This window comes from Epinephelus fuscoguttatus, linkage group LG19 (genome assembly GCF_011397635.1).
Source record: "Epinephelus fuscoguttatus linkage group LG19, E.fuscoguttatus.final_Chr_v1".
Classification (NCBI taxonomy): domain Eukaryota; kingdom Metazoa; phylum Chordata; class Actinopteri; order Perciformes; family Serranidae; genus Epinephelus; species Epinephelus fuscoguttatus.
Genome location: NC_064770.1, coordinates 7804348 through 7831872, shown reverse-complemented (window position 1 = coordinate 7831872; position 27525 = coordinate 7804348). Strand labels below are relative to the sequence as shown.

The 27525-nt window shown below is 39.2% G+C and overlaps 1 protein-coding gene across 1 annotated transcript in view; it reads right to left on the bottom strand.

The window, feature by feature from the left end:
- Nucleotides 1-1071: 1071 nt before the first annotated feature.
- The window catches only part of LOC125879592 (MBT domain-containing protein 1-like), a 31241-nt gene continuing 4787 nt past the window's right edge, over nucleotides 1072-27525 (bottom strand). The window contains exons 2-18 of the mRNA XM_049561553.1: nucleotides 25376-25634; nucleotides 24590-24723; nucleotides 20739-20850; nucleotides 20178-20257; nucleotides 19276-19393; nucleotides 18682-18816; nucleotides 17080-17168; nucleotides 16779-16877; nucleotides 16568-16703; nucleotides 15881-15936; nucleotides 13556-13660; nucleotides 13324-13471; nucleotides 11539-11621; nucleotides 10266-10503; nucleotides 10039-10110; nucleotides 9374-9562; nucleotides 1072-7178 (exon numbers count right to left, since the gene is read on the bottom strand). Of these exons, the coding sequence (XP_049417510.1) occupies nucleotides 7072-7178; nucleotides 9374-9562; nucleotides 10039-10110; nucleotides 10266-10503; nucleotides 11539-11621; nucleotides 13324-13471; nucleotides 13556-13660; nucleotides 15881-15936; nucleotides 16568-16703; nucleotides 16779-16877; nucleotides 17080-17168; nucleotides 18682-18816; nucleotides 19276-19393; nucleotides 20178-20257; nucleotides 20739-20850; nucleotides 24590-24723; nucleotides 25376-25634 (2160 nt within the window). The 3' untranslated portion in view covers nucleotides 1072-7071. The remainder of the gene's footprint in view (nucleotides 7179-9373; nucleotides 9563-10038; nucleotides 10111-10265; nucleotides 10504-11538; nucleotides 11622-13323; nucleotides 13472-13555; nucleotides 13661-15880; nucleotides 15937-16567; nucleotides 16704-16778; nucleotides 16878-17079; nucleotides 17169-18681; nucleotides 18817-19275; nucleotides 19394-20177; nucleotides 20258-20738; nucleotides 20851-24589; nucleotides 24724-25375; nucleotides 25635-27525) is intronic.

Below are 27525 nucleotides of genomic sequence, written 5' to 3'. Positions count from 1 at the left end.
AGCATGACACAAATCATAAATATGAGATTTCAAGTTAAAATGAAATAAGCCAAAGTTATATGATATAAAGTCAGAATTATAAAATTAGTCAAAATTATGAGATATTAAGTCAAAATTATATCATATTAATTCAATACTATGGCACAGTTAAACAGTCTTATGAGATAAGTCCAAATGTTGAGATATTAAGTCAAAACTGTACTAAACTAATTCAATGCTATGGAACAGTAACTACCAGTTAAAAGTATAAGATAATTCAAAATAATAAGGTAAGTCAAAGTCATAATGATGAGATATTAAAAGGATAGTGCACCCAAAAATGAAAATTCAGCCATTATCTACTCACCCATATGCTGAGGGAGGCTCAGGTGAAGTTTTAGAGTCCTCACATCCCTTGCAGAGATCCCAGGGGAGAGGGGGTAGCAGCACAACTCCACCTAATGCAGGCTGGGCGCCCCAGATTAAAACATCCAAAAAACAGCTAATTGAAACCACAGAATATCTCCATACTGCTTGTCCATAGTGATCCAAGTGTCCTGAAGCCCCGACATAAAAAGTTGTTTGGAAAAACGTCATTTTAACTGTTTTTAGCTTCATTGTAGCCTGTAGCTCTGACTGTTTCTGTTTACACCGAGCTCACGTGTGTGTGCGTGCTTGCGCACGAGTCCAGTGAAAGCACGTGAACACACATGAAGGCGGTGCCCATGTTCCACGGTCTTGCACAAGTGCACACACGTGAGTGCGGTCCACAGAGAGGCAGTTAGAGCTACAGGCTACAGTGAGGCTAAAAACAGAGTTCAAATGACGTTTTTTCCCCCCCAAAAAATTATGTCGGGGCTTCAGGACACTTGGATCACTATGGACAAGCAGTATGGAGATATTCTGTGGTTTCAATTAGGTGTTTTTTAGACGTTTTAATGCGGGGCGCCCAGCCTCCATTAGGTGGAGTTGTGCTGCTACCCCCTTTCCCCTGGGATCTCTGCAAGGGATGTGAGGACTCTAAAACTTCACCTGAGCCTCCCTCGGCATATGGGTGAGTAGACAATGGCTGAATTTTCATTTTTGGGTGCACTATCCCTTTAAGCCAAAAGTATGAGATATTAGGTCAGAAATATGAAAAAAAGCTAAATTATGGCAAAGTTGACATTATATGATAGCAATTCAGAACTATGTCAGAACAAGTCAAAAAAAATTTCTTGCGTGAAAAATATTACTAGATGAGTCAATGAGTAGTAAATTAGTCAAAATACTCTGCTATATTTTAAAATAATAACACAAATAGAATACGATTCCTAGGTTACTATAAAAAAAGAAAACACACAGTAGGCTATAGGTCGCCAAGATTACAAAATCATTGGTTAAGTCCAAATTATTAGATAACAAATCACAGTTTTATGTAAAATTGACTTACCTTGAGTATTTTAATTTTTGCCATGTCTAAATTTGTTTATCTTTTTTCATATCTTGGCAGAAAAGGGCATCCATAGTTAAGATTACATCTAACTAGATTCAAACAGATAAGTTTAAATAAGAATGTAATTAGCAGTGTTAATTTTGGCACCTAGTTTTCTAAAGATTGTTGGCTTTAGTTACATTTTAGTTCATCTTTTGGTTTGGTTATTGTTGATTTTAGCCACTAAAAGCCAATTACATCTCAGGCTATTTGTCGTGCTTTTTAATTTATCCCAACATTCGGAGGCTCCTCACATTAGCGTAGCTGTTTTTAAACATAGTTTTTAAATGTAACCTGCTTTTATGGTTCATCTCAGCAGCTTTGTTGCTGCTTCTTGTCTAATTTTCCCGACGACTGAATATTTAGTCCATAAATCTTTTATTTCTTTCTTCTATGACTGGCAAAATAGCTAACTTTACTAGCTTAGACGTGATAACTGAAGAACTGAAAATTTGAGTGCAAATTGTCATACAGCTAAAACAACTTGTGAAGAGATATATTTGGATGGTAATGAGTATGGTTTTACCAGATTTTTAATATGACTTTACATTAAAATGGCTATTATCACAATTGTAATATATTTTGCCATATTTTCTCCATATTCAAAGTTACTTTTATTTAGATTGTTTAATTTTCATAGTGACAGAAAGGTCATAGTTTTCATGGACAAAATTAACACTACTAATTAGCCTAGATGAGACTGTCACTTACACCGTAGTTGCTAAGGTCTGATGTACCTGTATTGATAGCTTTGTGTTAACTAGCCAAGGAACTAACTAATATTAGATGCCACAGGGGACCTTCAAGGCCCTGCTTGGCCCTTGGACTACCTATTAATCACATCAGGAATGATTTTGGAGAGGTTATGATTATGGTTAATATTACTGTAAACTAATGACAACAATTCCGAGAGCTGAAATGATGAGGCTGGACCGGGGCTTCAATCAAACACACAAACTAAGGACATTCAGAATTGTAATTAAAACTCACTCGCTTAATGTAAAAATGACATTACTGCCATCATATTGTCTGTACAAACTCTTGACATTTTCAGATACTTACACACGTTTAGACAAAACCAACACTGAATATCACAGACAGAAAAAGCTTGAATCAAGATACTGACAATGGTAGAGCTGTTACTGTCAGCACCAACACAATCTGACACATCACGGTCCCTGAAGTCTTTCTTCAGCCACGTCTACACAAACACAAATATTTAAGTTAAGTTTTAAAAGGCATCTTTTCTCTTCATTTTGGCCCTTGCTACACATCGAGGCTGCATTTCCATTGCAACTGAGCTTTTGTAGAATTTTCTCCATAATGGGAAAAATCTAAGAACTGTACTTGTGTTTGACAAAAGAATTCTCAACACATTTTACTTGTTTCTGAGATAAGTTGGTGAGCTCAGGACAGCTGTTGACAGCTTTGAAAACAATTAAGTTGGAGCCCATTTTGAGACTTTTTTGATCAAACTGCTGTTTCTTTGAAGAAACTACCTGCAAGCTCAGTCTACTCATGTTGCCTTATGTCGCAACATTTTGTACATGTTGATGGTTTGCCATGCAGTTAAACAGATTCATGAATGATCCCAGCATGATGAAATCTAATAATTCTGGTGAAAGCACATAACATAACTGGGAGGTCGAAATTTGCACTCAGTCAGCATTTTTCTACATGATACCTGAAAAACAGGCTGCTAACTTGCCAATATACTCAATTTTATTATGTTACTATGGATGTTATGTAAATATGGGAAGGTTACTCTGCATTTTACCAGGCTACAAAGTTAGCATGTTACTATGGGGTGTGTTCAGATATACTCACTTCAAGTGCAGGAGCACACTCTGGCACAAACTAGACTATTCAGAAATTTGGAGTGCTGAAGGAATTTACCATTTGGTTATTCAGAGAACCACCTCTCGGAGCAGCAGAGTGTACTCTGGGCACTCTTTCTGGGGAAGCGGAGCAGCAGAGCACCAAGTGTGTTTAACTTAACCACTGGTTAATTCACATAGAAATAGAATGCTGAGTGGAGCATCAGATTGGACTTATGAATGTGCTAGCCATGTTACCATGCTAGAATGTTATATCAATGTTAACACACTAGCAGCATCTGTCTGCTAAAACTTTCCCACGCTTAACCCCGCCCAAACAGGACATCATGTGATAGTTTAAATGTGGATAAAAAACTTTGCCAGAGTTGGGGAAAAGATAGCACCAAAACAAGCAACGTATTCTTGTCTGTATGCTCACCAAATGGGTGATGGACCCTATGCAGGACAGAAGTGTAACATGACCAGGCCCGGACGGATTCTGTGTCTGCTGAATCTGACGACATCTCCACAGATTTTTTAAAAGTTTTTTAAATGAATATAGTCAAGCACAGTGGTTCTCACCCAGTCTGAGGACCCCCGGGGGTTCTTGGGGGAGTTTCAGGGGGTCCCCCCAAAAATAGAGAATAGTTAATTTTACAGTTCATTTCACCACAGAAGTGAGACCAATGTGAGTAGGACAGAGAGAGTCACTTTTCTGATCACAGGTTTCACTTCCACCACGGTTATCTCATATAGTTCATAAGTACAGAATTGCCTAACGTGTATCAAGTTTGGGGTCCTTCACATGTAAAAGGGTGAGAGTCACTTGTCCAGCACACTACAAGCAAAACAATACAGCATAACTTTTTTTTTTTTTTTTTTCAAATCGTCAGATTCCGTTTGGGTCTGAACATCACTGAACCTTTTCCAGCTTAATGCCTAATGCTAACCATGAGCATGTATATCTAATATTTGTTTTAAATGGGTGTTAACAAGCTAACTTCGGCAAAAGTAACAATGTTAAACAGAAGTCACAAACATGAAATAATATTAACCTGTGGTGATACATGACTTAAATAAAAATATTTTTGTATAATAATATTGTTGTTAGTGTTAAATTTGAAACATGTATTTATTCTCTTCTCTTTATGAATGTCTAGCTCAATTAATTTTATTAATTTATTACACACTTATTCTATGTTTACCATCTGTTTTTAGAATGTGATCATCTTTACCACAACTTTTTTTTTTTTTTAAATATTCTTTAATATACTATTTTGTATTCCAACTTTTAAATTCTGAAGATTCTTTAAATCATTATTTAATAAACTTTTTGTGAGGTATCAATAGTTAGCAACAGAAGACGTACATAATTACTCTTAGCTGCTAAACTGCTATCAGTTTGTTGAACAAGTCCATGAAGTGTTTTATTTGTCCACAGTCTGACTCTGTACATATCATTTCCTCATCAATACCCTGCTTCATATTCATATAGTTCCACACATGTAACCACTGAGCTGCCCAGTATAAACACGCTGGTGACTACTGAATACATCCCAGTACAACTTTTAATTAGATATTTAAAAAAAAAGTTTGAGTCTGACTTTCTAACTTCCCACTGCAGCAGCTACAAAAACTTAAACTAAAAATCTTGTTTGAGTATCAAAAAATGTCAAATATTATGCTGCAAAATTTTCAATACCAGACAATACCTGAGTTTCTGACTGATACCAAGGGGATATTTTCGATACTAGGCGTAGGTCTACTTATTTATATAGACAAACAACTGTGTGCCTTTATCTAATTGCAAGCTGTCTTACTATAGTTTTGACCTTTGAGGGAACTGAGAGCCGGAGAGTCAAAAACAGGAGGCTAAAGTAACTTATTAGCTGTGTTGCTAACATTCAGTTTTATTTCACTTTTCTGTCAGAGTATAAACTGCTACCAGAACAGAGACATGGTTTTCACACAGTTGGGAGTCAAAACATCTCTTGAACAATCTGTGAATTTATGGTGCACATCAGTGCTCCAGCTTGTGGGCAGTGCTAAGCTTTCAGCTTGACTGTTTCTGAGCTGGGTTATAAACTTTCTTCTTTTAAAGTTAAACAGTACACTAAAATAAGTTTCTAACTATATATTTTTTAAAGATATTTTTTGGGGCATTTTTGCCTTTAATCAATAGGAAAGCTGAGTGTGAAAGGGGGAGAGAGAGGGATTGACATGCAGCAAAGGGCCACAGGCTGGAGTCGAACCCAGGCTGCTGCGGCAACAGCCTTGTACATGGGGTGCCTGCTCTATCCACTAAGCAACCGACGCCCCAAGTTTCTAAATATGTTTAAGGCCAGAAATAGGCAATGCAATAAAAAAAAATTCATTCATATTTGATCAGCGCTACCTAGTTTGACCATAGTTCACAAGCAGTGACTGTCATCACTGACAGCTGCATTAGAGACTCTGGCTCTGATTGGTCATTTCTTTCACATGTGGTATTGCCATTATAAGCAATATGAGCAGAAAATGAAGAGCTAAAATCTTCTGAAAATGTGGTGAAAAAAGGCAAAAAAATGGTATTATTTAATAAGGCATTGGTCCTGAAACTCAAATATTGAATTGGCCCCAGTATTGAAAAGTTTGAAGTACTCGACTGATGTTAATCTCTTATTGCAATCATTTGACCGTGCATTTATTGCAACTACTGTGACAGAGCCCTGTAGCTATGACTGAACTGGTGTTTGGAACAAAGTGTATCTCTCCTGACATGGAGGATGTCGATGTAAAAAAGAATTTTGGCAAAACACCTTAAGCCAAACTACACTCACTTTTGACTGCTTTTAAACTTTCCTCCAAACTGATACTGCACACACAACAATATACAATATACTGCAGCTATGCAGCTACAAGATTATGTGGCCTCCTCAACACGACTTTGTCACAGACTTTCAGCATTGGTTCAAAAAACAAAACCAGTAACTGCCGTGGCTCTTGTTGGCTGGTTTCTTGTCTTGTGGCGTCCTGACAACTCGTCAATCCAGAATCTAAACCACAGCACTCACACACACATTAACACACACACACACACACACACACACACACACACACACACACACACACACACACACACGTACAAAGTTTTTAAATGACTGCTAATCTCAACATGACATTACACAGCATCTTGTATTAATATTAACGTCGAGTTCTGACCCTCGAACACACCACATGAACACCTACAAACAACAAAGATGTTCCTGTTGAAAAATCATAATACAAAAGTTTTCTTATCGTGTTGTCTTTTTTTCCCCCATGTTGACTGTTTTTTTTTTCCTAAGAGGAACAAAATGTGAGTAATGCTACTGTCTTGGACATGCCTGTCCTCCTTTGTTTTAACCTGTATTTGTTTTTGTATTCTGGTTTTCTTTGCCCTCATTTCTCATTGAGGAGTCAAAAGGTGCGTTCAGACCAAATGCAAAGGATAGACGTTGAAATGTTTCAACTTAAGCAAAAAAACTGCGTGATGCTGAGCTGTGAAACTGTCTGTTGCCGCCTTTGGGCAACAGGAGCTCTATGACTCAACACCAGTACTGTAACAACAAAAAAGGAGAGGGCTTGGAGAAGTGAGCCAAGCTGACTTACTGTAAGTGAAGTGCATCATTTAGCTAACAACATGTAGCATGTCTAAAGTTTGTCCAAACAGATTTCAAAAAATCTGATTTAATCACAGTAGATGAGTTTGATGAGTTTTGAAACTCTTAAATATGGAGACAGATGGAGGGAGAGATAGAGGCAGAGAGGGATGGATTAGGCCTACTGGTCCTGGTTGGTGAATTCTCCAGAAGATCCGTTTGTTTCTGTTTCAGTCCTTTCAGAAGATAATTCAGTTCCTTCTACGTTCTCTTCTTTAATCTGTGAACCTGCAGAAGCAAAACACAACATTTAGAAGCTCTTTCCACAGAGACTGGACTACTCTTGCTGAGATCAACATGGACATTGACTGGCTCACAGGTCCTCAAAAAGTTTTAAACCACATATTCAAAATAATCAGTTTGAAACTTAATTGGGTGACACCGTAGGTTGTGAGACACATCTTCATTTTTGTAATGCAAAATACCAAGTAATATTTAACAAGCTAATTATTTTGAAGAAATATTAAAACAATGAACCATAACATAAAATATATATAAAAAAAGGAAATTTAATAAAATAATAATTGGGGAAAATAAAAGTTGTCATTGTGCAATGTGAGCAGTTGTTCACACAATATATTACATGTTTGCTTACACACTCTTTTATATTGCTATATTAGGGGTGGGGGAAATAATTAATACACTGTAGTATCGCTATATTTTGTTAGGCAATATTGAACGGCAAGTATCAATCTTTTATTATATACATTATTAATATTTGCAATTACACATTTTAATACTACTTTTGGCACTAGAATAATAAAATCAGCTGCCTTTTTGGTCCACTAGATGGTGCTGATGTTTTTTTCCTGGTGAGGTCAGGAGAGGTCTCAGTCAGCGGCATTTGGCAGGAAGTTCATCAAAACAAAGATGGAGGCACTGGAGAAATAAATTAGAAATGTGCAGTCTGCGTTAAAATCAAATGTCTGGACTTATTTTGGATTTTTTACACAGAAGGAAAGGAGGACTTGGATATGACACATGAGATTTGCAAGCAGTGTCATATGAGAATTAAAATACTGGAAATACTACTAACATGGCTCACCTCACACTCCACCATCCAAAGATAGCATTAGCCTCTGACAGCCAAGCTAATGCTAAACCCACTCCACCAAAAATCAATCAATACAGGACACACTCAGCTTGACCAAACTACCATCCAACTCTGAGCGAGCTAAGAAAATAACACACTCCATCACCTACTTCATGTGCAAAGACCTGTGTCCGTACAGTGTTGAAAATGAAGGCTTCTGTTACATGCTAAAAACTCTGGAACCCAGGTATGTGACTCCATCCTGATGTCTTTTCACCAACACAGACCACAGAGAAGTGAAGCATAACACTGAGGAATCTTTGAGTAAAGCAGAAAGGGTGGCATTAACTTGTGACGCCTGGGCTTCAAGGTCAGTGGATTCATATGTGACTATAACGGCACATTATCTCACAGAGGACTGGTGACGGCTGTCTCATGTCCTGCAAAGCACAAGAATGGGGGGGATTGTGGTTGTAACAAATGCTTCTAACATGGGTGTCGCCATTCAGTTAGTGGGATACCAGCATGTGAAGTGTTTCGCTCACACACTTAATCTAACCTTGCAGAGAGAATTCAGTCTGCCAACGGTTGAGTTTGTGAGTTTGTGAGTTTGAGGTGTTTGCAGCATTTGACAGGTTTTATGACAGTGTTGGTTGGTCTGTCTGCTTTGCATCACATTTTGCTGCAATAAAAATGATTCAAGTCAGACGAACAGACTGAAAACTTTATGTTACGAGGTAAAACTGATGTTGACAAAGTTTTCCTTTGAGGAGATAATTTGCACTTAGAAAAAAAGGTAATTAATTGCAATATATTGTATCACAATGCTCTGCATATTGCAATATCGCAATAATATCGAATCATGATAATATCATATTGTGGGTCCTCTGGTGATTCCCAATCCAAGGCTATACCAGTGGTGGAATGTAACATAGTACATTTACTCAAGTACTTTGCTTAAGTACAAGTTTGAGCTACTTGTAGTTTACTTGAGTCTTTACTTTTAATGCTATGCTATACTACTACTGCAGTACATCTCTACACCACAGAGGGAAATATTGTACTAGTGTATTGTAAATATTGTTCAGTGATGATTAGCGAAGCTGCTGCTCTCAAACTGAGTGCAGTACTCCTGTATGACAATACAGTCCAACACTGCAACAGCTCTGAATGATATCTGTGAGACTTCTACTTTTTCATTCAACTGGATGAGTCCAACGACATGGCCAATTGTGCACAGCTTATGGTCTGTGTGCTACATCAGGGAGCTTGACCTCCAGGAGGTGTTTTTATTCTCTGCACAGTGTTTAATAAATGAGACCTCTGAATACTTCCTCCCCCTACTAACTATTGCAACAGTGTGTGTGTTTTTATCTGTGTGTGTGTGTACCTGCCCCCCCCTCAGTGTTCGGGCTGCTCTCTGGGTCGGCAGAGGGGGGCTGGGCCGCTGAGGCAGGCGTAGGGGGTGATGGGTAATTGGGTGGTGTCTCATTCTCGTCTCCTGATAGGCTCCTGGGGATGCCCGTTACCATGCCGCCGGAGAGACTGACAGGTCGCTTAGCAATAGGCAGCTTCCTCTCTGAAGAGAGGAACGTAAAGTTAAAAAAAATAACAGGTGGTAATAGGCTTGATGTGAGCTTTTGTAAAATAATTATAATTATTAGTGATGTTTTTGTATTTGTCCAAATCTAAAATGTAATTATTTTAGTCTCTGTGATTCATGATTTGGTCCTTATTCAATAAAGATACTTTTGCCAGTTTCATTTTAAGTGATTATATTCTCTACTGAAAACAGAATTACTTTATTTTTTCTAAACTTAATATTGTAAACATTTCACATTTTTATGAATTTTCCTCAGAAGCGAGGGAGGTCAACTCACCAGGGCTCCATAGATGAAGACGTAATACAACATATATTTACCATAAAGATATTCTCACTCTCAATCTATTAACACAGATTAGTGGAATAAACTCAAGTTTTTTTTTCACTTTGACCCAGCTGATTGAAACTGCAGGGTGTTTCCATTCTGTGTCATTTGTGCTTCAAAGACTTACTTTTCTTTTGTCCTTTGTACTGCTGAGACTTCTTCCTCTGTTTGGAAGCTGCTGACTGTAGTTCTCTGGAGCCTGAGACACACAAACACATATATTTTATTTTATATTTGTATTTAAAGGAGCTTTATACAACACTCAGAGCATTATTACAGCAGCAAACCACTGTTAATGAGGGTCCTCACAAAGAGATAAGAACAAATTTGTGTGTGTGTGTTCGTGTGTATTACCTGCATTAACAGCAGGAGGCTGCAACTGGTACCCGGTCAGCTGACACCAGCCAACTGGGTACAGGTCAGGTGACTCACAGTCCACCCACTGATCGTACTCGTCCTCCCAGCCATCAAAGTGTATACGTAGCAACCGGTGGACAATGCGGGTCACAGTGGCAACGCAGACCAGCCTTGGCTCCATGAGGTCCACAGCCTCCAGCTTCATGCCGGGCCGGAAACCGTGATTAGGGACGTCCTGATGGAGGAACGAAGATAGATCAGAGTTTATTAACATAGTGGAGAAAATCTGACCTTTATTGTTACATAAAACTACATTTATACAGCAAACATATCTTCATGTTTCCTCATTTTCAGTCTCATCACACGAGTATGGTGTTGCTCCAACCTATTTGTAAAACATTTTACGGTTTTAATTAAATAAATGCAAACAGAACATAAAAATATGTCCTTTTTTTGCACAAGTTAAAGTTCAGAGGCTTACACTGTGTTTATTGTTGGATTCTTAAGTACCAAATTATATGAAAACATACAAAAATGTGACACCATAGTATTATCTTGTTTTTATACAAAAAAAATACTATATATATAATTTTGGAAATTTTATTCCTACTACATTGTCGATATTTATCTTTTTAATTTCTTATTCTGCCAGTAATGAATAAATAATAACACTAAATCGAGTTTTAGAAACAAGACAGGATTATTTTCAGAATAAGAAATTAAAAAACTGAATATTGCCAACGGAGTTTGAGATTCCCGCAATTAAATAGTAAAGTATTATAGTACTCAAAAAGTACAGTCTGATTGAAAATAAAATACACAAATTCAAAGTGGACCTCAAAGAAATATGAGTAAATTAATGCTGCATGTGTGTGTGTTTAATTCTACTGATTAGATCCTATTGATTAATTTGACTTTTTTTCTGTCTGAATTTTAACACCTCTGGACCTTGTTGGAAAAAACGTTCACATCTCAGCTCTTGTGATTTTGTTTAAATAATCATGACTCTATTCAATCAAAAGAACTATAACTGGCGTCTTCTGATTGTTTTTGTCGTCTGACCAACAGCCCAAAGAAAATCATTTACAATGATATAAGATCAATTTACTAAAATGTGTGACAAACACAAGCAGCAAATCCTCACATTGGAGAAGCAGGTACCATCAACATATTTGATACTTTTGTTTGAAAAGCGACTTCATCTACCATATGATCATCAAAATAGTTGCAGGTTAGTTTTCTGTCAATTGACTTAAGTATTTGGTTTCACCTTGTTGAAGAGGCCAACAGGAGCTGCAACAGACTTGGTCTCCTTCAGATATTCGAACCATCTGAAGGGAAGACTGGTGTAACCTGAAAACATGAAAACAAGACAAGGTCAGACCTGCTGTTCTTCCTCTTGTTATTGAGGTCAGTCCATTCCAAAATATTCAGGAGGAAACCAGCTGTGCTCTTCTTTCAAATGGTTAAATTATGTTTTAGAAAAGAAACAAATACAAGAACAGGTGATGCCATTTTCACTTCCGCTGTGAGGGTCCAAAGGACAGAGGGATGTCGTATGCTGTAATGCCCTGTGAGGCAAATTGTGATTTGTGATATTGGGCTTAATAAATAAAATTGATTGATTGATTATTCTCTCATTCTTTTGGGCTTGTTTACAGCACCCCCTGCCCGGACCTCGCCGCTTCCTGGGGCTGCGGGACACAGTATCTCTGCGCCTTCTCTTCCCCTCAGCTGGGAAGGGACGGGGCCTCCTGCTCCCGGCGCGACTGTCGACCAGGGCGGACTGTCCTCAGTGCGCCTCAACCGTGCCGTCGCCATGGCGGGGACCGGCCCACGTACAACAGGCGCTAGGGGTCAGCGGCGATGTTGGCAACCCATCCGACCCATCTTGAAACACGGACCTAGTCCGTCTAACACGCATGTGAGTCAGAGGGAAAGTGAGGGCCAGTGCGTGCCAGTTGAGGTGGGATCCCGGCCCCGTAGGGCTCCGGGCGCACCACCCGGTGCTTCTTGCACCATGTAGGCTATTAAATGTTTTGCCCTCAGTGCCCTCCTCCTCAAGCCATGTCCACCTCTATTTATTTTTCACCCCTCTCTTCAGTTCTGCTGTATTAACACTGGGTTTAATATATTTGGCTTCCATCTCTCTGCCCTGCTCTACTCTACTTCAACACTACTTAGCTCTCTCTCTCTACTCTACCGGTAGACTACCACATCCACCTATTGCACAAAACGCACACGGCATGCTGTTTTCTCTCTGTGTACGATAGCTGGCGGTCAAGCTAACACAAGCTAATCATTTAAATGCAGTTCAATTGTCCATTTCTGTTGCACATTCACCCACACTCATTTAGATATCAGGCTGTAACGGACACCTTAACAACATGTGCTTGGAAGTAGTGTGTGTTGAAACCCTGTCCGTGTGTGTGTGTGTGTGTGTGCTGTTTTTAGACCCTCTCCACTCAGCTCTTATTGGCCAGCTGAGTTTGATAACTCTATACTATTGGTGGAACTACCCATGTGCTTAGCTGAAAATCAGAAGATGATTCCTTCAGTGCTAACTTATGCCAAGTTGTTGCCACAAAAAAAAAAAAGAAATACTAGAAATGTCCATCAAGCCGGAAATCCGGCGCCATGCCCGAGTACTTTAAGCCCTGTATGTGTGATTTTGGTGAAATGGAAAGTGAGTCAACCCTGATACTGGTGCTCAGATAAGCAAAACTGGAATGGCTGTTTCATTTCCACTTGCTTAAATTCGTTAACTCAAAAAAGATGGATTATTTGATCTGATCTATTCTGATTTTCTCCAGTACTGTATAATAAATGTTTCTCACAGTGATTTATTCATTTTGTTGTTGACAAAGAGTCTAAAGATTGGAATGTGAAAGATGCCTAAGTTGTTTATTTTTTTTCACAGCACTCTGGTCCGGATTTGTATGAATTTATGGTGTCTTAAAGGCTATTGCGCACTGGAGATTAATATGCATGTACATAACACTTTAATAAAAATTCATCCTTTCACTGTGGTGGAGCTGTCAGGAGGCAGCTGTACCTCTGGGGGGCGTCAGCTCAATGTTGTTGATCTCACAGAAACCAGCGGGAAAGATGGAGGGAGAGGTGGAGTGATAACAGAACCAGTCTGAACCATCAGCCGCCTCTGAACCGTCAATACCGATCATCAGATAACCATCTGCGAGGACCTGATGAGGACAGGTGACAGGTGGTTTTATCCACTGAAGGTAAATCTGGCCATCATGTTTGTGTTGCCATCAGCTGGTCCTCACCTTCCTGACTGTGGCCACGCAGATGGCAGACAGATTCAGAGGGTCGATTGCTTCCAGCTTCATCCCATCTTCAAACCAGGCACCACTCTGATCCACCTCCTTTACCTGCACAGGAACATATCACACACTGGTCAGACCTCTTTTGCAAACTCTTACCTGGAGCCTGAATGCTGTTTTAACCAAACAAAATATTAAAGATGACGAAGTGGAACTGGGACCAAAACTGAGAAGTCAAAGGTCAAAACTACCCAGAAAATTCAGGTGAGAGTACAAGATGTTTGTGTGTGTATTAAATACAGTACAGGTGTTAAACTGCTTTCCTGTGGCAACAAAACGTTACAAACAGTAAGGGTCAACTGATTATTGGCCACAATATTCAGCATTTTTCTGATTGTATGAATGTTTTTTTTTTTTTTTTTTTTTTAAAATCAGACAGTCCATAAAGTAAATTAATTGAAAACTACACCACTTTCGCTCTGATGTAGCCGCCTGCCTTTGTCTGCAATCACCACTCTGTAGCGTCACCCAGTATCCTACTCACAGCACTATCTGATTGGTTACGAGTACTTGCCTATCAACAGTGAAGGCTGCTGTTGTACAGGTGGATGAAGACAAACGCAGACTGGAGCCCTGGTGAGCGAGTGGAGCTGTGTGTCAAACGTAAGGCAGCAGACATTACTGAAGTTATTGAACATCAAAATCCTCGACACTTAAGTTGCGATAACACCCAGTGTTTCCACTGGTTATGCCTGATGTTATTAATAGTAAAGTTAGTTACTAAATATAACTTCAGTTGTGATAGCTTGAATTGCAAGGAGAGGAAGAGGGGGTTAGATGCCTGAATGCTTGGGCTGGGTATCAGTACTTGATACATTTAAGTTATCAACTGAAATAACCCAGTACCAAGAAGTATTGTAACATTTTCAGGCGAATAATAACTGCATTCGACCTTTTTTGCGTCTGGTATCTGATCCCAGGCCATCCTGACTCCCTGCTAGATCCGCAAACTTTCTGTTGCTGCCATCTCCGAAGCCGAGCAAATGGTCAGTTTGATGTCCGCTTGGTTAGCATGAGCTAACACAGGCAGCTGTGGCGAACATTCAACACTGAGCTGTTAAACGGTTCCAACAGAGCACAACTATAGCGAGGTATTCGCAAAACTGAGTAACTAGAAATGTAATAAAATATATGTGTGAAGGCTGTGTGGTCACTGATAACCTTCAGCTGGCCACTAACACACACTAATTTCTTTGGTGTTTGTTTGTACCAACAGAAAACAAAGATGATTATATAAGTGCATGTAATTTTTTATGTTATATAAATGTAACATACAAACGATCTGTTACAAAGGTAATTGAATATTTATGATTTTAATCAGAAAATTATGCCACTGAAGCTCTGTTGGTAGACTGTTTCGACAATTTTGGTGGTTTAATTCCCCAGCTCCTCCTGCACACACATCAAAGGTTCCTTGAGCACAGCACTGAATCCCCGACTGCTCCACGAAAAATTAGGTCACTTTAGATCAAAGAATGTGCCTTTTTTTAATGTAATTTGATAACCAGAAAAAAAATGAGTCTTTGAATACTCTGCATTTGTAAACAAACAAGGTCATAAAAATTTGTTAAGTGTTGTGATGATCATTAAACATTTGTAATTTTGTCAACAGGAAAATATGTTTTTCACAAAACCCTTTTTTTGGGCATTATTGTCCAGGTCATAAAAGCTTCCTCTTGTCTTTGAACCTAGTCTCGACATTTCTGCTTTTCTTAAAAAGTCAAATCAAAGTAAAAGCAGCAAAACATATGTATACTGAAAGTAAAACTAGAGGTACAGTATTGCCTCAAGATTGTATGCCTCCACGAACCAGTCAAGTTGCACTCACGGTTAATATCCAATGTCTGTGAAAACATGGATGCTTCACACATTTTTTCCCCCCGGCAGCATAAAATATCTGACCTTTGACTACCAAATTCTAATCAAGTCATTCTTGAGTCAAGTGGATATTTGTGACAAATCTGAACAAATTTCCTCATGGTATTCTTGAGATATTGCATTCACAAGAATGAGACAGACAAGTTTACAGGTGCCTTGACCTTTGACCACAAAAATCTAATCAGTTCATTGTTGAGTCCAAGTTTGTGCCACATTTAAGAGAATTCCCTCAAGGCGTTCTTGAGATATCTCGTTCATAAGAATGGGATGGGCTGACGGACGGACAACCCAAAAATATAAAGACTGTGGCCATGGCTGCTGCCGGCGCGGAGGCATAATAAGATCGAGACTTACAGACAGGAGGACAGGTGATGTTGTTGTTGTTCTCACCTTGGCAAACAGCTGTCCAGGAGCATCCATCTGAATGCTGAGCTTCTTCGACACATCTGGGAACACACATTTTCATCTTCCGTCAAGCTGCAGGCTTAAAGTTTTTTAAATGCAGTCTGATGACATCTCTACATGTAGCTCCACCAGTGAGACACAAACTAACTTCCAGAGCCAGTCATAGACAGAACAACCTTCATTCGTTCTGAAGCATCTGATGGAATATTAAAACTTTTAGATTACTAAACATTGTGTAAATGTATTTGCTGGGGGCAGCAGTAGCTCAGTCCATAGGGACTTGGGTTGGGAACCGGAGGGTCGCCTGTTCAAGTCCCCGTCTGGACCAAAATATGGAGCGTGGACTGGTGGCTGGAGAGGTGCCAGTTCACCCCCTGGGCACTGCCGAGGTGCCCCTGAGCAAGTCACCGAACCCCCAACCCCAACTGCTCGGAGCGCCTGTCATGGGCAGCCCACTCTGACATCTCTCCACTTAGTGCATGTATAGGTCCAGTTTGTGCATGTGTGTGTTCACACCTGTGTGTAATTGACAACAGAGTGAAAAATTGAATTTCCCCTCGGGGATTAATAAAGTATATAAAATAAAAAAAAAAAAAAAAAAAAATTAATGTTTGAATTCAACGGTTTCGAAATGCAGACATCAGTCAGTTAAACTCTGAAGTTGAAACCCACCGGATCGTTTGAAACGGTGTCCTATGGATCGAGACCAGCCGATGCTGTGGATCAGAGGACTGTACATGTGACACCAGAAGTCGTCCGAACCGTCATCACACTCCTCATATACCAGACGAAGACGACCGCCGATCACCTGCCACAACACACATCATTACCACCAAAACCATTTAACACTTCTGCCATCAAATACTGGCTATGTGAGACCCACCTGTTCAACCAGAGCCACCCGAGTCCGACACAGGTGAGTTTTATCCACCACCTCCACCCTCATCTGCTTCTTAAAGGGAACCTGCATACTCTCCTGGACCTGGAAATGATTGATTTTTTAAAAAATTGAGGACATTGAGGGTTCAATTTCAGACTTAGTTTTAAGTTAGGATTAGGTTTGGGTTAAGGTTTGATGACAGGGTTAGAGAATGGAATATGTCAGTGACACGAGTATAGAAGTATGTTCACAAGTAGAGAAGTACAAACGTGTGTGTGTGTGTGTGTGTGTGTGTGTGTTTGACCTTGGAGGGGAAGTCTGGGGGCAGCGTTTTGGATCCCGTCAGTCTTTTGATGAGAAACGTCTTCCAGTTAGTGAACCTGTGCAGAATGCCTGAGTGCACACACCAACAGATAAATCTTGAGTAAATGTTTTTTCTGTCTCCATACATGGAGAAATCTGTGTGTATGAATATACAGAAAGTTGTAATCACACAGTTTATAATAAGCGGGAAATATCTAAGCTAGCTGACGTTATTTACTCATTTAGTCAAACTAGTCCATACCCATTAAGTGCACAGTTGCCCACGTACAGTTTCACATGGTGTGTGTTTGAGATATAGGTCATAGGAAATTGCAGATTAAATAGTCAACTGAACCCATTAAGAAGAGCAGTGTATTCAGACAAAGTTTTTGTGAATTTGATAGTACGATTGCTTTATTGAGAGTACAGTAGTACCATTGCCAGATTGACGTCCTTCTTAAACAGCATTTATCAAGTTTCAGGTCAGATGTATCAACAGTACTCCATATTACCTTTTTTTCTCTTCTGATACCTGCATGCTAACATTAGCTTTGTCAGTTAATGCCAACAGAACTGACTCGCACATACGGGCATGTTACAAAGCATCAAGGCCACACCCCATTTCGGGGGAAAGAAAATGCAATTTGATGTGTGTTTGGATCCAAATTTTGACAAGTTTGTATGCATTGTTTCTTCTTAAAACCAATGTTAGTTTAATGGCCATGTCTAATTATCGTTTGTGACACTGCCTGAAACAGAGTGCTTGTTTATGATACCATAATAAATTGAGGTTGATCACCGTCATCATGCACCTTCAGTCTTTCCCCAACACAGTGATGGATATTATTTGATTGAATCACCAGTTATCACAAGGCTAAGTGGTGTCTGTAAGTAAAAAGCCTGTCAATAGAAAACTGTTTGATGCATAGGCTGAGATTTAGTTGGGTAGGATAGTCTGATGCTGCAATACTGTATGACTTTACTGCAGCAGCCTTCCACCTCAAGCCAATGTTAGCTATCCATCAGCTGTAACTGTCACCAGCATCACTTGGCCATTTACCACACTGACAGTGAATATTCAAGAATCTTATGTACCACAAATCTCAGTGTGAATCAACAGTTTTTCTGAATTTCCCTGTTTCCCTCTTGCATGTTTCTTTCTCCATAGGGGCCTAGCCTTTATGTGATGCCAGACTGGTCTATATGTATCAAGTGATACTATTAACACGCAGCACAGCACTAGCTTTTAACTTAGGAATACAAGGAAGTGCATAACGTTAGACATGTATTGAATTTTTCTTATGAACATATTTTAAACAACAGCCAAAACAATGTAAATTCTAAACTAAATTCTAAACTCTAAAAGCAGTGTTTCACATTAAAAGCTTTACATTGATAATTTACACAGACACTTTTCTTGTAAAGCAACTATCGAAAATGTATTTATCACAACACTTTGAGTCAGTGTGCATCACCGCTGTTGTTTTCTAAAAATTTGTTCTCTTTTTACAATTAAATGTTGCAGAGTACATATATATTATATCTATACTAACTGACAGGAAGTTAGAAGTTAACCCCTGCACCGTGTGTCTCTCTCTCTTACTCTTAGGGGGGACCAGAGGTTTTCCTCCAGCAGCACACCAGCCGACTGGGTGAATGTCAGGCACACACAAGTTCAACCAGAAATCCCTGGTGGAGTCACTGTCGAAACCCTCGTACCTCATCAGGGCCTTAAAACCTGCACAGAGACATCATCACCATCATCATCGCCATTACTGGTCCACCTGAATCGATTTGTTAAAGCTCAAGAGAAATTGGAATTAAAGCTCTTTCCAAGTAAACACACTGTTGTCAGTTAAAAATGAACAGTAAGGAAAAATGACAACAATTATGTGAGTTTAATCTGTTTAATGTAAAAGGAAAAAATCTCGTTGCTTTCATAAATGCTATTAATTATTGCAATTCTTTGGTCTGTCCAATGATTGTGACAGACCCAACAGTCGTTGGGTCTGTCAGGCTGGAGAAAGTTTTGCGGTTATGTGACGGAAGAAGAAGAAGACGCATCAAATCTGAATTTAAGACAATTTAAGACTTTTTAAGGACCTGTAGACACATTGCTCCTGTTTGTATGTTTGTAGTAAAATATCTAAAAATTAATTAAATACAGAAAATAACTATATAAAACATTCATATGTACCAGCCAGTTTGATGATGCCAGCGATCCAGTACACCTTCATGGGCAAACCGCTGTCAGTGTTTGGTACTTCGACCCGGACGCCTTCACTGATGTCGCCCCACGACTTCCCCATTGGGACCTAAACGAAAATACATTATTCAAATAAAATTAAATTGATAACAACAACAAATGAGTCACAATAACTGACTTTGTTGGATGATATTTTGTCCCAGAAATGTGATTAACAATATTGCCATCTTAAGACCATTTTATGCCACTGATATAATAAAAATAGCATAATAATGCAAGTTCACCCTTTCAAAGAGAAGTTAACTTTTAATTCCCATGAATACTCAGACACTGGATTTAAAAAAAAAAAAACTACAAGAAGGTACTAAATATAAAATCATACCTTTATAGGTGTAGCTTAAAATGACTGAGTTTGAGACAAACATAATTTGGCCAACAAAAACAAAACCAAGTAATGCCTCAACCACTAACAGACAATCTTAACGAATCTCCAGGAACACCACAGTTACCCAGAAATGGACAGCCTGGGAGCTGGGCAGTTTGCCGGTAGATTTGTGGAGTGGAAGATGAAGTTGTTGGAGGGTAAAACTACAAACCACATACTTTTTGGCTCATTGCCAGAGGATGGCAAGCTACCGACTATCAGTAAAAGTGCAGCTGCAGGCTACCGGTAAGCTATGCTGTGTCACCTTTGAAGTGTTCTGTCAAATAAGTACTTTTACTTTAACACTTAAGGAACATTTGGCTTTAAATACGGATTTACTTTTACATTAGTTAAATCTTGAATGTAAGTAAAGTTTGATTGAATTGGTTGTCGAATGTGGTGAAAATAACAAACACCAGGATGTGGGAGCATGAACAGATAAATGTGTGAGTATGTGTGTTACACCCACATGTTTGAAGCAGCTGACCGGTGCTCCCGTCACGTCTCCATCTCCTAGGTAACGACCCCAGTCAAACACCTCCACAGTTACTGCAGCAAAAACAAAAAAAACCTAACAAACATACAGCAAATACACTGACAGCAGACTTTTAATCAGGATCACCTGAACCCCACATGTCCACTGGATGTTTCTCTGTTGCGGTATAAAATACATCAAAATCCGGTTCATTGCTATGTAGGTTTTCACATACAGGGAATTTGTTTTGGTGTTTTGGTGCATAGCCGAGAAACATTAATAAAGAATACCAAATTCTTTTACTTTTACCTCAATTCTTATTTTTTATTTTTACTTTCTCCATCTTTACTTACTTCTGTCTTTTGTGCTGCTGCAACAATTGAATTCCCTTCTATAGATGAATATCGGTTCATCTTATCTCTTGCTTCTACAGCCACAAAGGGCTAGTTCAGTTCCTTATGGTAATTTGTCCAAATCCAGACTGTTTTTATGAAATCTGTCACCAGAATCTGACCAACACAAAGGTTAGTTAGTTAAAACATAATGTGGACTCACCGCTCTTCTTGACACCACTCTGCTGGTTGGCTTGGTGCTGAGCGTAGGCAGCTAGTTTGGTCATAAGAGGCTGTTTCTGCAGAACCTTGGCCTTCTTCGTGGGAGGCTTCCCCTTTAAGACACAAAGATGGCTAAGACACATTGACATAAAACAGTGAACAGAAGTAGGCAATCTAATTTCTTAACTATATTAAAAGGTATTCCACAAGGTGTCATACTAGGGCCAATATTTTTACATTTATATTAATAATATTCCATTCTTTTAATACCTATAATGTCTATCTTTATGCAGATAATAGGGATGGTATCGGCTGCCAATATTAGCAAAAAAACAGGCATTGGATCGGACTGCATGGAAAAATGCCGATCCAAGAACTCTGATCCAGTTTTTCACGGAGTCCGATCCAGGTTTTCGGGCCAGCCCAGCACTCCACAATTCAAGCAGTCCATTAGAGTGATCCGCCCCAGCACTTACTATCAATCCACCAGGCCAACATGCAGACGGCAGACACACACAGAGGGTAGGAAGAGTAGCGGTCACTTTAGTTAACTGACTATTTGTTTTCTGCTCTGTTTTTTTGAGAGTGATATTTTTATTTGGTTTACACTATTACTGTTTAAGTAAAGAGCACTGATTGTTTTGGGCACAATTAGTGAAAGTGGAGCCATGGATGGACTGTTGCTTGTTTAAACAGTTTAAACAGTACTAAAATAACTGAAAAGGAAAGGCTGCATTGTTTGTTAAATGTCAACAATGTCTTGTGGTGTTAATCTATTTTTATTTATTAGGGGGGCACAGCACAAGTGTGTGGAGTCTTGCTGCTATTTTAATTTCAATGTTAGACATTTTAAAGATTTCTTGTGTTGATTTATTTTCTATTTATTAAGGGGCCAAAGCAGCCAAAGGAAACCAGCTATATTTTTTATTTAATGTTAATGTTCAAGTTTAAAGTTTGTTTATTTAACCCTGTTAACAATAAATGGGTCAGTTTCTCATACCAACTGTTGTGGATCATTCTAACTAACCTGATTAAGTAGTTGTTCTTGTTAGAGTAATATCGCTTGATCAAACCTTTTCTAACATGACTGACAACAAAATAAGTGAATATGTATAATACTCGCTTGGATCGGATCGGTATCGGACAAAACTCAAGGCTGTAATATTGGTATCAGATCAGAAGTGAAAAAGCTGGATCGGGACATCCCTAGCAGATAACACTATTTCATAGTACTAAAAAAGCAAATATCAATTCTTTGTTATTTGGAGTAATCCTGAAAGATGATCAAATGTGTTATTTGAAAGGAAACAGAAGCACAAAATAATGTGGTCATATTTTGCTCTTATTTTTTTGGCACACCATGTAACCAGAAGGTGTGTGTTTTAAAAAAAAATAGTAGTGCTTGTAATCTCAAGTGAGATGGGCCACATGTGGCATGACACAGAAATAAAATTACACTATACATTGCAATATCTATTTTTATGCAGATGACACTCTTTTGTATGTCTGTACACGGCAATGTATGTATATTGCAATATCCATCTTTATGCAGATGAAACTATTTTGTATCACTGTATACTGCAACATATATATACATACATACATATATACATATATATATACACACACACACACATACACATACATGCATATATATATATATATATATACAGTACAGGCCAAAAGTTTGGACACGCCTTCTCATTCAATGCGTTTTCTTTATTTTCATGACTATTTACATTGTAGATTCTCACTGAAGGCATCAAAACTATGAATGAACACATGTGGAGTTATGTACTTAACAAAAAAAGGTGAAATAACTGAAAACATGTTTTATATTCTAGTTTCTTCAAAATAGCCACCCTTTGCTCTGATTACTGCTTTGCACACTCTTGGCATTCTCTCCATGAGCTTCAAGAGGTAGTCACCTGAAATGGTTTTCCAACAGTCTTGAAGGAGTTCCCAGAGGTGTTTAGCACTTGTTGGCCCCTTTGTCTTCACTCTGCGGTCCAGCTCACCCCAAACCATCTGGATTGGGTTCAGGTCCGGTGACTGTGGAGGCCAGGTCATCTGCCGCAGCACTCCATCACTCTCCTTCTTGGTCAAATAGCCCTTACACAGCCTGGAGGTGTGTTTGGGGTCATTGTCCTGTTGAAAAATAAATGATCGTCCAACGAAACGCAAACCGGATGGGATGGCATGTCGCTGCAGGATGCTGTGGTAGCCATGCTGGTTCAGTGTGCCTTCAATTTTGAATAAATCCCCAACAGTGTCACCAGCAAAACACCCCCACACCATCACACCTCCTCCTCCATGCTTCACAGTGGGAACCAGGCATGTGGAATCCATCCGTTCACCTTTTCTGCGTCTCACAAAGACACGGCGGTTAGAACCAAAGATCTCAAATTTGGACTCATCAGACCAAAGCACAGATTTCCACTGGTCTAATGTCCATTCCTTGTGTTTCTTGGCCCAAACAAATCTCTTCTGCTTGTTGCCTCTCCTTAGCAGTGGTTTCCTAGCAGCTATTTGACCATGAAGACCTGATTCGCGCAGTCTCCTCTTAACAGTTGTTCTAGAGATGGGTCTGCTGCTAGAACTCTGTGTGGCATTCATCTGGTCTCTGATCTGAGCTGCTGTTAACTTGCGATTTCTGAGGCTGGTGACTCGGATGAACTTATCCTCAGAAGCAGAGGTGACTCTTGGTCTTCCTTTCCTGGGTCGGTCCTCATGTGTGCCAGTTTCCTGTAGCGCTTGATGGTTTTGCGACTCCACTTGGGGACACATTTAAAGTTTTGCAATGTTCCGGACTGACTGACCTTCATTTCTTAAAGTAATGATGGCCACTCGTTTTCTTTAGTTAGCTGATTGGTTCTTGCCATAATATGAATTTTAACAGTTGTCCAATAGGGCTGTCGGCTGTGTATTAACCTGACTTCTGCACAACACAACTGATGGTCCCAACCCCATTGATAAAGCAAGAAATTCCACTAATTAACCCTGATAAGGCACACCTGTGAAGTGGAAACCATTTTAGGTGACTACCTCTTGAAGCTCATGGAGAGAATGCCAAGAGTGTGCAAAGCAGTAATCAGAGCAAAGGGTGGCTATTTTGAAGAAACTAGAATATAAAACATGTTTTGTTATTTCACCTTTTTTTGTTAAGTACATAACTCCACATGTGTTCATTCATAGTTTTGATGCCTTCAGTGAGAATCTACAATGTAAATAGTCATGAAAATAAAGAAAACGCATTGAATGAGAAGGTGTGTCCAAACTTTTGGCCTGTACTGTATATATATATATATATATATATATATATGTGTGTGTGTGTGTGTGTGTGTGTGTATATTGCAGTATACAGTGATATAAAATAGTATCCAGATGACACTGTTTTATACTTCAGTATACTGCCGAATATAGACAACTACTTTATAAATGATAAATATATCAGACATAAGCTGTGCCTCTTGTTTGCCCTAATTCATATACAGTATATTGTAGCGAGGAGAACAGAAGTATTCAACATCATAAGATTAAACACTGATGTTTAAATTTAAATAACTAAAGGTAGCAAAAAATATTTCTTTCTAGTATTGGTGCTTCCTCACAACTAAATGTATGTTTTATTCAATTTGAATTAGAATTAGAATTTTGTTCTATGTATGTCAAATATTAAAGCAGCAGCACTCGGAGCGTACAGCAGGCCGCACTGTTTTCAAAGATGCAGAATGAAGGGGAGAGAAGTTGGAAGCATGTGACCAGCTGACGACTTATAATACAAACATAAAACAAAATTGAGTCAGTCGATGACTCGCGCACCAAAAGGTAGTCAGTTGGTGTGTGTTGTACCTGCAGTCTGGCGAGAATGCTGGCCTTCTTGGAGTTGGAGGAGTAACTTCTGGAGCAGGACACGCTGCAGAAACGTTTGGTTTTACTGTAGAAAGCATCTCTGACGCCCACCATACCACACATCTCACAGGTGGCTGTGAAACATACACACAAATACAAACTGAGCCACTTTAATGTACAAAACATATAAAACAACTCCTTGTGGTCCAAACATTTCCTTCAGTATCAAAGACTAAAAGCTGGGAGGTTTGATCTTACTTAAATTACTGACATATTAAAGCTGCGTTCACTCATATTTATTTTGTATATTGGTTCATTCAATCATCTTTATACTTATTGTATACTTATCAAATTTTTTGTCCACCTGCCACTGTGGCTAATGGATTCCAAAATTTCCTGCCATTCAATAAATAACCATATACATATATATATATATATATATATATATATTTTTTTTTTTTTTTTTTTTTTTTTTTTTGGTCTGATTAGTGAGGCAAATCTAACAGCTGCTAATTTCCAAACCTGGATATACATATACATACAATAATTTCCCAGAGCAGCCAAAGTCACTGGGAAATTCATTTGGAGACTATTTTCAGCAGTGCACTAATGCACATTAAGTGCTCTATTAAATATTTCTGGAAGTAAGATAGATGGTGTGTGAGGGCTTACTACAGTGTGTGTGTGTTCATGGTAATGAAATGACATGTCAGCCAGGGCAGTCGGCTGTCTTTAATAGTTTTTGGACAACAATTGAGCTCTGTGGCACAGAAGAAGAAGACTGACCCATGCCTGCCTTTCCGTCAGGGTAGGTGTACACCTGTCCGTTGGTCTTGATGAGAGTCAGGGAGGAGGAGGAAGAGGACGCAGTGAGTTGAGTCACCCCTCCTTCTCCCCCTCCTCCACCCAGCTCCTCCTCATCACTGTCCTCAGGGCTAGAAGCTGCGCTCCCCCCGCTGGACTCCGTGCTGCAGCTGCTCCGGTCCTCCTCCAAACCGTCCAGCATCCCAAAGGAGTCGTGGCGCTTCCTGGACAGACGCTCCACCTGAGGATGCAGAAGGGACAGTTAGTGATGTTGCCAAACCCACCTACACATACACACAGTGGTTGGTGCTGTACTTAAGTATGATTTTGAGTTGTACTTTACTTGGGTATTTCCATTTTCTGCTACTATATACTTTCATTCCAATACATCTCAGAGGGAAATGTTGTAGTTTTCACTAAAGATTTTGAATACAAACATATGGTGATTTTACATCTTATTTTGTTGCGGATTAAACCACCCTGGAGTGTGTAAATTATTTTAAATAAGCTCCACCTCAAACCTATCTACAACAGCTAAAATGCTGCTTACACATTCATGCATTAGAAATAGAAAACAATACAATAATATATGGTATACCATGGGCTTTTTTCATTATGAGTTTACTTTTACCTTTGATACATTCCCGCCCTGTACAGGCTGTACAAAAAGAGCCAATGTCTAATTATGTTCCACTCAGTAGCAGCTGATCAGTTAAAATTCGGTACACAAGTCCAGTCTGGTGTTTGAAAACCAGCCCAACCCTACAGCAGGCCGGGTCCATGTCATTGGTCCGACAGCCCATTGGTCCGACATCCCATTAGTCCGACGGTCCGTGATGCTGAACGGCTCCCGGCGGGCGTATTTCTAACTTGATAGTGCGCCGCAACCGGCTCTGGGTCAGCTGGGAAAGGCTTGAGGTGAAGCAGGCTCACAGCTTATGTGTTTGTCACTTTCTTTTTCATTTTAACCCACACCATGATCTTTTCCTAACCCTAACCAAGTGGTTTTTGTGCCTAAACCTAACCAGACCTTAACCACAGGGCATCATGATGATTTCGGAACAACGGGACTTCGGAACAATGGGTTTAATATGGTCGGAACAATGGGATGTTGGAGCAATGGGCTGTTCCCCAGCAGGCCAACATACACTGACTGATAAAACTTCAGGGTTGAGACAATTTGTTTATTTATTGATGAGTCGATCAACAAAAAAATTCGTGTCAAATATTTTAATGATTGATGATTTGTTTCAAGTCATTTTTCAAGCAAAAGCTCCAACAATTCCCTGGTTGCATCTTCTCAAGTGTGAATGTGGTTATTGTTTGTCTACGATATTAAGCTGAATAATTTGTTAAACACACACATGGTGATGACACAGTGTGCGTGTGAATAGGGGTGTGTGTGTCAGTGATGTACCACTTGTGTAACTTTGTATTACGTGTCTTGTCTTGTAAGTTTATCTAGTGCTGTTCTGGCACTGGGTGGATGTTGTGACCTGTCAAAAGATTGTTGATGAAAATTGGCTTCAAGTTAACTCTGGTACAATATATCAGATCAGATCTGACATTTATGTTTCATATTGCACACAGTCCCTTGGAAACAAAGAAACAAATAAATATATTCTGGTTTTATGTATGTTGGTGATACAAAACAAGATTTTTTAAAGATGTCAGTTTGGGATTTAAGAAACAGTGAGGCATATTTTTCAATATTATTGGACATTTTATGAACAAATCATTAATTGAGAAAATAATATCCTGGTGAAAACAATTGTTTGTTATGGCCCTACCTTTTTTTTACTACAAAGTAGTGAAAAATGACCTACACAGAATCCAGACAGTGTCCAATGTCTTCGAAAGGCTTGTATTGTCTAGACAACAGTCTAAATCCAACATATAGCCTACTCAGTTTATAATGATGTAAAACAGAAAAAAGCAAATCTGAGACATCTGAGAAACTACAACTGAGGATTATATTTTAGACTTTTTTTTTAAGATATTTTTTGGGCATTTTTAAGCCTTTAATCGATAGGACAGATGAGCGTGAAGCATGCGTGACATGCAGCAAAGGGGCCACAGGCTGGAGTCGAACCCGGGCCGCTGCGGCAACAGCCTTGTACATGGGGCGCCTG